We start from the raw sequence: 12,965 nt of genomic DNA on the forward strand, positions 1-12,965 counted from the left end.
CAAATGTTTTCACGCTCAGCTGCCCACCAGACATCAACCCAACCTCATCTTTTACTAAGGCTCTACAACCAGAGCCATGGCACAGGAAAGATTGTAAACATCAAGCATAAGGCTCAGCATATGTGATTTATACAACTATCCCCATACAACCCCTTTTAACATTTAATGTGAAAAGTTATGTCCCACAAAACATCTAGCGTGCACTTGCTTTGCATCAAATGAACTGGCACAACAACACATCATAATATACAATATGCACCTCAGGTAAGTGGGGGAAAATAAAATAAAAAAAGACTCGTACAATGGAGCTTTGGGCTTCCCAATGAAATATACATCTTCTAGATGATCACAGCTGGGCCACCTCGAAATTGCCACCAGCTTATATACATTTGATACGCCGTTGACCATTACCAAGGGCCCTTCATAATTAACAGCAGTTCTGAAGCACCACATTGACATCCGAGAAGCTGCAGCGGTTGCATTGCCTAAACTAGGCCGGTTCATGAGGACGAGCAGCCCAGAGGGAACTTAGGGCCCGAAGTCTTTGGAAATAATCACCCAAGGCAAGCAGGCCTCGAGCTGCTTGACGGGGTGTTAGAATGAGATACATCTGCTGCATGGTCTGCTGGCGAAGGTGGTCTGCCTGTTTACGGAAATGCATTCGCAAGTGGTAATAAGTCATGATGAATTTCACAGGCATGTTAAGGTCTAGAAAATTGTTAAGATAGTCAAGCTGACATTCTGATTATATAAAAGAGGCATCATAAAATGCTCGGGTGAAAGTTTGGACACTACCATCCAGGTTTGTTAGATTGTACAAGAGGACTCCATGGTTGACTTATCCAAACATTGATCTTACATGACCATAATCCAAAAATTTCTCAGATGTAGAAGTCCCAACCTTAAATGGGTGACCAACAATTAATGATCAAGATGGAAAATATATTAACTGTTCACACTCACAGCAAAAAAGGCTATTTATTTTATCTGTTAAGATCTTCCAATCCAGCAGCAGACCATCCAGGGTGAGGCCCATCATCTGAGCAGTTTGGACCACTTAAACATGGGCCCCATGCTTACAAACTGAAAACCAGAAGTGTACAAATTTCCACCCAACAACTGTACAATGCCTTTGTGTACTATAGCCTCCCTCAGATTTTGACATAAATAATTTTGCAATAAAAGGTTAATAGACCCTTTTTATTAGAGCAAGCAAAAGTGAATAGTTGCGGTGGGAGGTGGATCAATAAGTTTCTTGATTGAACATGGTAAGCAACCATGAAGCAGTGATGAATTATTGGGTCCTGATGCCCATACGGTGATCCTAATCGTTGATATGGGCCATTCAGTGGATGGGAGATGCCCCAAAAGCAATTCCACATTGGTAAGTTCTTTTTCTCCAATTTTTCTCCAATCTTTGACCTTTATTTCTGGACCATCATTATATATCCTTTCCCTGGGAAAAGCCTCCATAAGTCCACCAGTCAACAGGTTCGACCCTCTTCTGCCAAGATCAAAAGTCTGCATCACCAGATCATGTGGCACACTTGTTTGGACCAGCAATTGAGGATACCAGATGCATCGTGGCCCAGTAATTCAATTCCTCAAAACAGAAATTGGGGGAATTCATTGAATTCAAAGACGAACAAGGGAATTTCTTCCAGTCGGGAGAACAAAATGAGGTCAACTCTAGGCACTCATTGTACAAAAATTAATAGCAGATATAGGCTTTATTTCCTGTCAGTAAATAAATCCCATATCTTCAATTAATAGCAGATATGGTGAAAAATATTGAAAACCATACATGATTGAAATAAAACAAAATGGTCTTAGCAGAGGTAACAATAAAATGATTTTCTACTTTTAATCATACTACCATTGTAAGATAAACATGACTCTTATCCACTAAATGCCCTCCAATAGCTACTTCGGAAATTTCAATAATAATGTGTTTAAAGAACTCAATATTCAACTAGCGCTCAGGACTTTCTGTTGAGCATTAATTAGGGTTGTCTATGAGCCAGGGCCAGGCCAAGCAAACTCAAAAATTTGAATAGGGTGGGCCTGTCAACCTGACCAATTGAAAATCCAGGCTGAAGACAACCCCAGGCCCAGTCCATTGACAGCTCTAGCTTTAATACCTCAAGATGCAGAGGATCATAATTACTTATTTCTTGCAGGAAATTTCATCTCCTATGATTTGTAAATACTAAAGATAAAATGAAATGAAATATACAAATGTAAGCTTCATAGTTCCACTTACACAATTCAAACATCAAAACACACCACAAGAAGCATCAAATTCAGATCGATCAGATGACCTCTAAAAAATTATACCTATGTGATGCCTTATGATATGAATTTTACGAGTTCTTCTATGTAAACTGAATGCAGACCAAATTGCTAGGAGAAAGGCAATCATGATGATGATGATATATGTAAAACAGAATGCAGTAACTCAAACCTATTTTTAATTGAATTTTTCTATGAATCACTGGAGATGAAATCAACTTCAGCATAAAGCCAATTCCAAGAATGAAACTGCATGGTAAAACCATACAGAGGAATGACTAAATTCAGAACAAAAACATGCATAACAAACTATTAATTGCAGGGAGTTATTATTATTATTATTTTGAAGGTGACAAAAACATGCATATAACATTTACTGCAGGGCATATGTTGTACCTGGTTCACAAAACTCGCAAGAGCCTCCAACTTCCCCATTGCCTTCGTCATCTGTCCCATATAATTTGCCACATCCGATATACCCAATGGTTCGGATGTCAGAGTTTCAGCCAGGGTCTGCTGAAGTTTTTCCATCCCTTGGGAAAGAGCATCTTCAGCTTGCTGGGATGATTGTTGCAGATTACAAACATCCATGACTTGTTTTTCAGTTAGGGGTTCAAGTCGTGGACTCAGAACCTGTAAACAACATAAAGCATAGACAGAATAAGCAAATTGATGAAAACAGAAAGGCCCTTCAAACCCCATTAAAACTGAATTGAGCATCACCTTTAGAACCTCCGAAGGGCGGAACCCTCCAATCCACAGGAAACAACGTTCTGCGGCCGTTCTCCACATGCCAGATATCAAAAAGAATACATCGGACTTCGCTGCGATTGTTTTCATACGGAAGAGATCATCATAGTGGCTCATGCCACTTTCTACGAGTATGCGAAGCTCAAAATCACTCACATGAGCTTGCAAAGCACTTCTTAGCTCACGAATCTGTCTGTTTTGCTCTTCAACCCAGTGTCCAAACTCCAATTCGAATGCAACGACCCCTACCAGACCCACCATAAGGAATAGAGTCAGGAACACAAGTAGATTGATGGCACAAGAAAATAAACTGATGAGCCCCATCAAAAGTTTACAAGAAATTAGGTGTTTCAGATGAAAAAGGAAAGGATGTGAATCTAGTCATCTGGATCTTGTAAATTTACATAGAGCCAAATCATACAATTCTCTACAAACATTTCTCTCAAAAGGCGTGTTCGGTATTTATTATGGACACTAAAGCCAAGATGAGATAATCATGGTCAAATGGTTCGGTAACTTCATTTGCTTTCAAGGTTAGGAAAAAGAATGCACGAACCAACAATCACTTTTGCCTTGGAGAGTTGACGTAAATCATAACATCAGGCGGCGTGCGGCATTAAAAGTATAAAGGCATTCTAGAAATACAACTCAGCAGTTGGTGACCAATCAGTTTAAGAGATCAATTGAATAAGCAAGCAACCAGAGACTCCCACAAATGTTACGTGATCCTGAAAGCCAAATTTGAAAATAACTAGGTTTAAACCATACAGTTTCTAAGTTCACAAAAGTAACATGTGCAACAGAATTTTTTTTTTTTATTTTTAAAATTTTTATTTTTAATATATATATTTTGCTTTACTGTCATAAGATGCCAAACACCCAACAAACTAAAACAAGAATCTGCTGATAATATCTTTATCTTCCACAGGACATATTTCCAGATACATCAGCTGCCATTTGTCAGGCTGCGTATCCATGGACTCGTACAAGATTGACAATTGGCAGCCTCTTTTGTGAAGGCAAAAAGACAGATGCACACCAAGACATGTTAGAACAGCAACTACAGACCTGAGTTAACGGTTCCACCAAACGGAAGGTGACTGGAATCTCCTACATATCCTCCTAAGAATGCACCCTGCAGCTAGGTATTCACTCCCCATTAGATAAGAAACTCAAACGAAATGTTTGTTTGCTTGATCCATGAAATACTAATCCAACGCTCCATGCACCTGCTGTCTGGTTCGTTCTAGCTCCTGCTCTATTTGTGCCAGCTTCATACGACTTGACTCTAGTTGTTGAACATAGGCCTGCAAAGTGAAACATAAATCAAGTTGGCTTAATAATAACTGTAAGATCTATGTCATACATGGCCATGTATTTGAATGTCCATCCTTCCAAGAGAGTACCTTCTTCCGCAAACGACTTTTTCGGGCAGCCTCTCGATTTTGTGCAAGGCGTCTTAAAACCTGTAAAAAGAAACATGAATTTAATGGGAACCTCAAAATCTGCAAATCATGGGAAAATTCCTGCCAAAAAAATTGCTAACCATGACATTCATACATGTTTGGCCAATTTGTCTCCAAACCAGGCTAAAGATGCACAAAGATGATTGCAATCACCAACAAATGTTCCAACACAAGAAACAGTGAGCTTTGGATGAAAAAGAATATCAAAATAGGCATCTATCATGTCAAAGTGAATTGGGCCCTGCTTAAACAGACTCAGAACAAATGAACCTGCTTCTAGGAGACAACTGTATGCAGATTGAGATATGGCTAACGTCGCAGAATTCCTAAAAGAAGGTAGTTCCTGAAAGTTAGTTTTATTTATTTATTTATTTATTTTTGAGAGAGAGAGAGAGAGAGAGAGAGAGAGAGAGAGAGAGAGAGAGAGAGAGAGAGAGAGAGAGAGAGAAGCTTATTCTTCTTAGTTGCAAAGAAATGAGAGAGAAAGAGGAGAGTCAGCTGTTGGGCAATTTATGCATGAAATCCTGATTACAGCTCCCATGAATTAGGGGCAATTTCATCCTTTTGAATTGTTCTAATGTTTTAAATATGATATGGGCCTATGGGACTAGAGAATGGGCCTGAAACCAACCAGATTGTGCTCTAGGCATAAGGAGCCAAGACTGAGGCTGATAGACGGTCGGGCAAGTGAGCCTAGCAAAATTCACATCACCATTGTTTGGGGTTATGAGAGAAGGATTCGCCATAGTACTGATGTGAGAGAGTAAAGGGAGTGTTGGGAAGTTTGTGCATTCAATATACCAAAACTACCCGATCCTAATAATTACTTCTCACAATGAATTAGGAGCAATATTGTCAAATTGTTGTTCTAATGTTTTGGGCCCTTATGGGTCCAGAGGATGGGCCCGACCCCAACCGGACTGCTCTAGAAGGAGACAAACCCAAGACCCAAGCCCAAGCCCAGAGAGTGGGCATGATAGGAAGTGCATGACCCGGAAAAATGCAGGTCAACCTAGATGGGCTAATTGACTTATTGTCATCCCTAACTACAAGGTGGCAAGTGGGCTTAGCTAGCTGAGCTGCCCAAGAATGGCACAGGTCCAGCCGGTCTGGGTTTGGGCTAGGCTATTAGATCCATGAATTGGGCTTGGGCCTAGATTTTGAGCCCAATTACTAATCAACCTACATTTGTGCCTCTAGAACCAATGGCTTTGCTCAATCCGGCCTACATTCACTATATTAGATAATTGATATTTTATTACCTATTATTGTGTATTTTATTTATTACCACATGGTTGGGTTGGGCTGGATTTGACCTCAGGCCTAGCCAAATGAACTTATGAGGGCTGTGGTGGCTCAGCTATGGCCTTCCTTTTCCTGCAATGGGCTGGACATGGGCTCTATGATTCTGCCCAGTGACAAGGGCTTGGTCTAGATCTGGCCTCTGGTCCTAGATCCTCGTATTAGACATGGATGAGCCCTGGCCCTGCCTGGGAACTCATAACCCTAATTAGGTATGAATTATTACTCTCGTACTTATGCACTAAATCTTGCTCCTATATGCATATTAAACAAGCATTAAGGGCCTGTTTGGTTAAAAACAAAGTTTTGTTCATATAAAGCTTTTTAAATGCGTATGTCCAACAAAGGGTATATGAACTTACCTTGTATGGATGGACTATTTTGTTTTGTGCCCGTCATTTGTCAAGCACCTTGTTTGGATTTGGACAAGCATGAGGCTCTTGCACACATTTGGCACATTGGAACGTATGAACTATGGTGCACTAGTAGATTACTACTGGATATGTGGAACATGCCGGTTACTTGAAGATGCATGGCGGCACATGTTGATCTCTCCAACATGCACGGTAGCACGTGTGATATATGGTACACATGGGGATTGGCACATGTGAGGCGCTTAAAGGCTAAATGTGGTGCATGTTGTGTTTGGAGATGAGCGGTCTCACTTGTGGAACATTCACACATATGGCTCATGTGGCAAATGTGTCACACGTGCCATGTATGTGTACGAAGTATCGCAACTTCATGCACTTTGTGAAAAATGGGCTAAGACCAACTTTGTGTCTAGATTGCCCAATGCTCACCAATGGCTAGTTTTCTGTTTTATTGGAATCAGTGTCAGTGCCATGGTATGCCAAAACGGTTACATAATGGCAATGGTCATAGCCATTACATGTTACAGGGCCGAAAAGGCTGTAAGGGCCATTACAGAAAAAAAGACTCATAATAACTCCATAATGGTCCTGAAACAGAATCTTTAAATTTATTTATTTATTTTAAAAAAAAGACAGCAACGGCCTGAATCGTAATGGTAACTTACAATCACCGTTACTGTTACGAAAAACCTTAGCCAATGCACTAATAATGGTTGTTGACAAATCAAGGAAATGTGCATTGTCGGGACAAGGCTGTCCAAATGCACTTTTCAATAACCGATAAATGAAGGTGGATGATAGCTCATTCTTTTAGCATAAAAAGGATAATAAACTCAACCAGGATATTGAAAAAAAAAAAAGGAAAGAAAAAGAAGACAACATAGAATAGTGAGTGTAAAAGGAAAATAAAAATGCAAGCAATCAGTTTAAAACTGCCAACAAAACCCAACAGAGAGCAATTGTTATAAGCATGCACACATCACTGCAAGGCACTCTGAATGCCAAAATAAGTCATCAGTCAGAAGCCTATAAATAAGAAGCCTACAAAGGCAATAACATGTACTCTCTTTGGTTAGATATCATCTCTTCTTTCACAAAGATCATCATAGATTCAGATCTTGCCACAACCTTTTGTCCTTGATAGTGGAAATGGCGGAAAGAGATCCATGTAGCCAACCCCAGTTAGTGGGGCATAAGGCTTCGATGCGGATGATCATGAAATAAGAAGCCCACAAAAGGTATAGGAGGACATGTCAAACATGATATTCTACGAAATAATTAGCAGGTAAAATTGGAAATTGACTTGAGGAAAAAGAAAGAAAGAAAGAAAATGCTAACCTACAGCCAACCATTTAACAAAAACAGTAAGCTTCATCAAATATTCAAAGGAGAGGGTTAATTTACACAAAACTACATGCTCTAGACAATAAACTTTTTTTTTTCCTTTGAAAGTTCCAGCTAATAAACATTGAAGAAATCCTGGAAGAGCATGTAATCAATTTCTTTCTGACAATAATAAAAGAACAAAAAATCCTCAAGAATGATGTTACCTTATCACTGATTTTGTTTGGTTCTTGATCAAATGTTTCCATGGGTCCCAGCATTCCATGAGAAGCATTTTCAGACTAGACAAGTATTATAAGAAAATAAGCATGGCAATAAGAAGAGCATAGCTTTGGCTTCCAATAACCAAGATAAGTTAGGGTTCAAGAACTCGCACCCTATTGTCTAGCTTCATATCAGCCTCCACAATTGTGGATTCACCTGTATGTGGAGTGCTATCACATCTAAAAGATTCTCCCCACATGCCAATCTGGTGGTGGTTTGGTTCGTATACACCCATCCTTCTTAAGGTAGCAAACTGAGTTGATGGAGAGCTCATACTCTTTTTAATGGAAACAAAAAACAATCTCACTCACTTATCTGCAGCTTTGCACAACAGCTAGCAACAGACACAAAAATAAGCAGTAAGTATGAAAACATAATTATTTCAGATGGAATACTTTATGAAACTAAGTTAATGATTTCAGTGAAAATAGCCGAAAATGTTATGTAACGGTAATGGTGGTAACCCTTGCACGTTACATGGTCGTAATAGCCATTATGGAAAATTGACCCGTAATGGTCTTGTAGTGGCCATAACAGTCCATTATGAGGCTGAAATAGGTTTTTTCACAAAAAAAAAAAATTTTAAAAAAAAAAAAAAAAAAAAAAGCTGTAACAGAAACAACAGTGGCTGTTACGGCCACCGTTACCGTTATGAAATACCTAGGTTTAAAGTGCACATCAACTAAACTTATTTGCCATGATTAGTGTATTGTAGAAGATAGAATTGTGTCAAAAACTTTAATAGAACTTTCTATCAATCAAAACAGCAACCACTTCCTTTTCTTTCTTTCTTTCATTTTTCATTCTTTATTTTTTTGAATGGTAAAACAGAAACCACATTATTCAGAGAATATGCTGATTGTTGGACTAAGAAGCCAAGAAGCTGTCTGTACATTTGTATCACGGATCAGAAAACCTTATGGGAGCTTTTTTCTCTATTATTGGTTTTATAGGTGCTCTACTACTACTAAAGGCCAATAAAGACGACCAGAGCACCAGAAGATTTCTATCACAGCATCGCCACCTCATATACCACTCCCCCTGAATTATTAGGGCAACGAATCATGCACCCTTTCTATGAAACAAGCAGCAAATCATGCTCGCCAAGGCATCCTATCTCAGCATCTCCACATCTCTACACCACCACCTCATATGCCACTCCTCCCGGATTGGTAGCACAATCAACCACGCACTCTTCTTTTATGAAACAAACAGAAAATTATCTTTTACCAAGATTTCAGAAAATGGAACTTGGGAAAAGGATTTCTATAACTCTAGTTAGATTAGTCCCAAACTGGATAAAAAATGATTCTTATGACTGAACACAACAAGAGAACTGCATCCACCCAAAACAATAAAATAGGGTTACGAAACCTGCCAAAATAAATTCAACATGCAAGAAACATATATGCATCAGCCAAGATGCATGTACACTCACAGCATAGCAGGGAAAAAAAAAAAACTAAAGTTCCTGTGAATCCAGGAAAGCATCCATGGCTACATCATTTTTCTTTATGTCAACACCTGCTTCAAGACTCTTTATGTCATAAATGCAGGACAATTTAGAGGTACAACCACTCCAGAGAAAAGAGTATTCACCAGTGCCACAAATTTTTTTTTAAAAAAAATACTTATCCCTCAAAAAGAAAACAGAGAAAAAAAAAATTATCGCCTCCTTCCTTATCTACAGCCTTAAACTTTCAAGTCTTGAGCTTGTTTATTTGGATACTGCCTTCTCTAGCGTGTATTATCCGTTAAAAAATTAAATTGTGACAAAGTATATGATAAGTTCTAGTACAAGGGTTGGCAACCAAAAGCTTACTAAGTAACAACCAAATTTGCAATTCCTCCGCTGGTAAAATAGGATTAAACTTGCCATGAACTTTCCATTTTACATCCTGACCACCATGCATAAAGTTCAAGCTGTTAACCATCAAAAGAGAAGGAAATGGAGGGTAAAAATGTGACAATGTGGGAAAGGTCTCCATATGCCCAGGAAAGAAAAGCAAAAGAACAACTACACAACAAAAGAAAAATTCCTCTCTATCCCATCAATTACAGTTAGTTGACTGCCAAGTTTGCTTCTCCATGCACAAAACAAACAAGGCCCACCCCAAAAGTAAACAGAATATAAGTGGCATCATAAAAGACAGTGTTATACAATGTGCAGCCTGAACAAGCAACATATTAGTTCGGGCCAGTATTCTGTAGATATGCAACCACGTTTTGGTGATCCATACGATTCGCATAAAGTGCCTCTCCGGGAATGGGTTATGAATGAAAAAATCGTCCAAAAAATTCACAAGGTCCCTACACAAACACCTTGGGGGGGGGGGGGGGGGTGTAGGGAAGGAATGAGTAAAATATCAAAGAGATTATATACCTGAAGACATTTCTTTTGTCTCTATCCTATCAGCTAGAGGAAATTGATGACCAAGTTTGCTTCTCTCCATGCACAAAAGAAACTAGGCACACCACAAAAGAAAACAGAATATAAGTGGTACCGTAATAGACGGAGATGTGATACCATGCTAGGCCTGCACAACCAACAATTTATTTCGGGCCTGTATTCTGTGCACGTGGAACCACCTCTCAGTGATCCACACGATTCATCTAGAGAGACACTCTGGGAACAGGCTATGTAAATATCCTCCAAACAATCCCAGCCATCAATTGATGGACTTTCTTCTATGGACTATGGATTGTGTCTACATGTTATTATTAACCATCCATTTTTCAGGCAAACAATTTGAAGGGGAGGATTCTCCGAAGAGGGTAGTTTTCAGAGCATCACCCATCCACAGTGGGACTCGCCAGATGAACGGTCCCGATCTCTGAATGGTGAAATCCACACATACAAAATGATGGGACTAAAATGCTGTTAATTCGAGCCAAGAATCATGTGCTCCTCTACGACCCGCCAGATGAATCATGTCTATAGTATTATTAATCATCAATTTTTAGGCAAACAATTTGATGGGTCGGATTGTCTGAAGAGGATGGTTTTTGCAGCATCACCCATCTGCGATGGACCCGCTAGATGAATGGTCCAGATCATCAAATGGTGAAATCCATGCGCACAAAACCGCTAGCCAGACTAAAATGCTGTTAGTTCGGGCCAAGAATTATGTGTTCCTCTAGGACCTACAGCTCCACAAGGCCCATCCACCAGCCCAAGCTCCTTGGCTTACGTTACAATAGCATCAATAACGACAAAAGATAAACCACAATGAAATTCACCAAAACCCAGTTGCATCTGGCTTACTACAGCAACTCCAAGTTCATTCTCAAATTCCCAATAAGAGGAGTGAAGGGAAGACAGCAAAAAACAATAAAATATTCTTCCCAGCCACAAGTCACCAAACCGCCACTAGAGTGCCCAAATTTCAAACTTCACTTTGGAAAAGTAGCTCCGATTACTACAAACCTAACACCACGCTCTTAACACACTCATCCTTACAAAACCCTAACAAAATCTCTACACACTACTTTCCACGATTACGACCAAATCAGAACAGATTTTCATAATCTTGTAAATCAGAATATTCTTCAATCACATCCGCTACTTGAAACTATCATCACCTCTATGCATCAAGCTCATCGTTTCGCTCCAATCAAAACCGAGAAAATTAAACAATAAACAATAAATCCACATTTTCACTGCAGAAAAAATGCAAAAACATACGAAATTTCTGAAAATTCACCGAGCAACAACGCAGCATATATATAATAAGCAGCAATAAAAATAAAATAAAACAAAAAAGAACATCAGATGAATTCAAAGAAGAGAAACTCAATAATCCGAACCTCGAATCACTGCAAGTAGAACTACGTGAACAATCGCAACCTTGACGAATCGACGTAGCTCAAGAATCGCAGTTCGACGAAACCTAATCGCAATCTGCTTCCAATTCTAAATCCTAGATTCTCCAAAACCCTAATTTCCATCTCGAGGAATCGAACAAGACAGTTGTTTGAAAAAACACAAAACAGAGACGACTTCTCACTCCGCTCATTTTATACGGGAGGTCTGAGAAACTCACACGCGTGCAGGCACCCTGCGAATATGAAGCACGCAGACCAATATGGCACACGCAAGCTAGATGCGGTGGGCCACCTGGCCGTATTATGGGAGAAGCTTCTTCGGTGGATACCTGACTCTCGGGCCCACTGTGATGTATTTTTCTTATATCCACGCCGACCATCCGTTTAACCAGCCCATTTTAACGCATGAGCCCAAAAATAAATCATATTCATATCTCAGATGGACCACACCATAGGAACCATAGGAAGCAATGGTGATTAACCATTAAATAATTCTTGTGGACCACAAAAGTTTTGGATCAAGCTGATATTTGTGGTCCCTTCATCCAGGTATATGTGACATTGTCAATAAGTTCGATGACAAATAAACATTCCGGTGGTCCCAAAGAAGTTTTTAATGGTGAGCATTCGATCAACACTGTTTCTTTTCGTGTTGTCCATTAAGATTTGGATCTTCAGAATTTTTTTTAATTATACTCTAAAATGAGCTGATGAAATGGATGAACGGTGTGGATATAATAAAAATAAATACCAGTAGGCCCTACAGCCAGGGATCCACTCCAGATCCACAACACTCGCGACCTATCTTGGGGTGTAGTATGAAATGCCGTTGCGGTGTGGTGGTGAGGTCGGTAACAGCTTGAGTGGCTGAGCTCCTGTCTTTGAGGCCATCTCTTTTTTTTTTCTTCTTTTTTTTTTCGGGTTAGCTTGTTAGTACACACCTATGTCAGTACAGACTCCAAGTTAGCCAGCCCACTGGGATCGATACCAAGACGACAAGTGTATAAACGAGGTATCTCTACTCAGTCTGCCAGTTGAGCTATGGATCTGTGGGGCCAGCCTGCTGCATGTGTTGTATATCTACGCCGTCCATCCATTTTACCATCTTACCACGGGACGTGGTTAAAAAAAAATGGGGTAGATTTAAATCTCATGTAGACTACACAATGGGGATTAAATTCCTACCACTAAAAATTTTTGTGGGCCATAAAATTTTCTGGATAAAGCTGCTATTTGTGTTTTCACTCCGTCTAGGTTTATGTGAAATTATCAACAGGTTTGCTGGCAAAAAAACATTACAGTGGGTCCACTGAAGTTTTCAACGGTTGAAGTTTAATCACCTATGTTT

At 39.6% G+C, this 12,965-nt stretch overlaps 1 protein-coding gene across 3 annotated transcripts; it reads right to left on the bottom strand.

Annotated features, from left to right (window-relative positions):
• Positions 1-136: 136 nt before the first annotated feature.
• LOC131232439 (transcription factor TGA1-like) lies at positions 137-11,759 on the bottom strand. 3 transcript variants are annotated; one of them, XM_058228677.1, is made up of 9 exons: positions 11,600-11,759; positions 7,905-8,126; positions 7,735-7,809; positions 4,449-4,508; positions 4,272-4,349; positions 4,111-4,177; positions 3,016-3,287; positions 2,689-2,925; positions 137-643 (listed from the first exon to the last, which is right to left on the bottom strand). In XM_058228677.1, the coding sequence occupies exons 2-9, from the start codon at positions 8,064-8,066 to the stop codon at positions 491-493; spliced, it is 1,104 nt and encodes a 367-aa protein (XP_058084660.1). In that variant the 5' UTR covers positions 8,067-8,126; positions 11,600-11,759; the 3' UTR covers positions 137-490. The 3 variants fall into 3 exon arrangements, with proteins under 3 accessions (XP_058084660.1, XP_058084651.1, XP_058084663.1); XM_058228668.1 differs by having other exon boundaries at positions 4,111-4,183; XM_058228680.1 differs by lacking the exon at positions 7,735-7,809 and having other exon boundaries at positions 4,111-4,183.
• Positions 11,760-12,965: the final 1,206 nt, after the last annotated feature.

The sequence above is a fragment of the Magnolia sinica genome, chromosome 2 (genome assembly GCF_029962835.1).
Source record: "Magnolia sinica isolate HGM2019 chromosome 2, MsV1, whole genome shotgun sequence".
NCBI classification, from domain to species: Eukaryota; Viridiplantae; Streptophyta; class Magnoliopsida; order Magnoliales; family Magnoliaceae; genus Magnolia; species Magnolia sinica.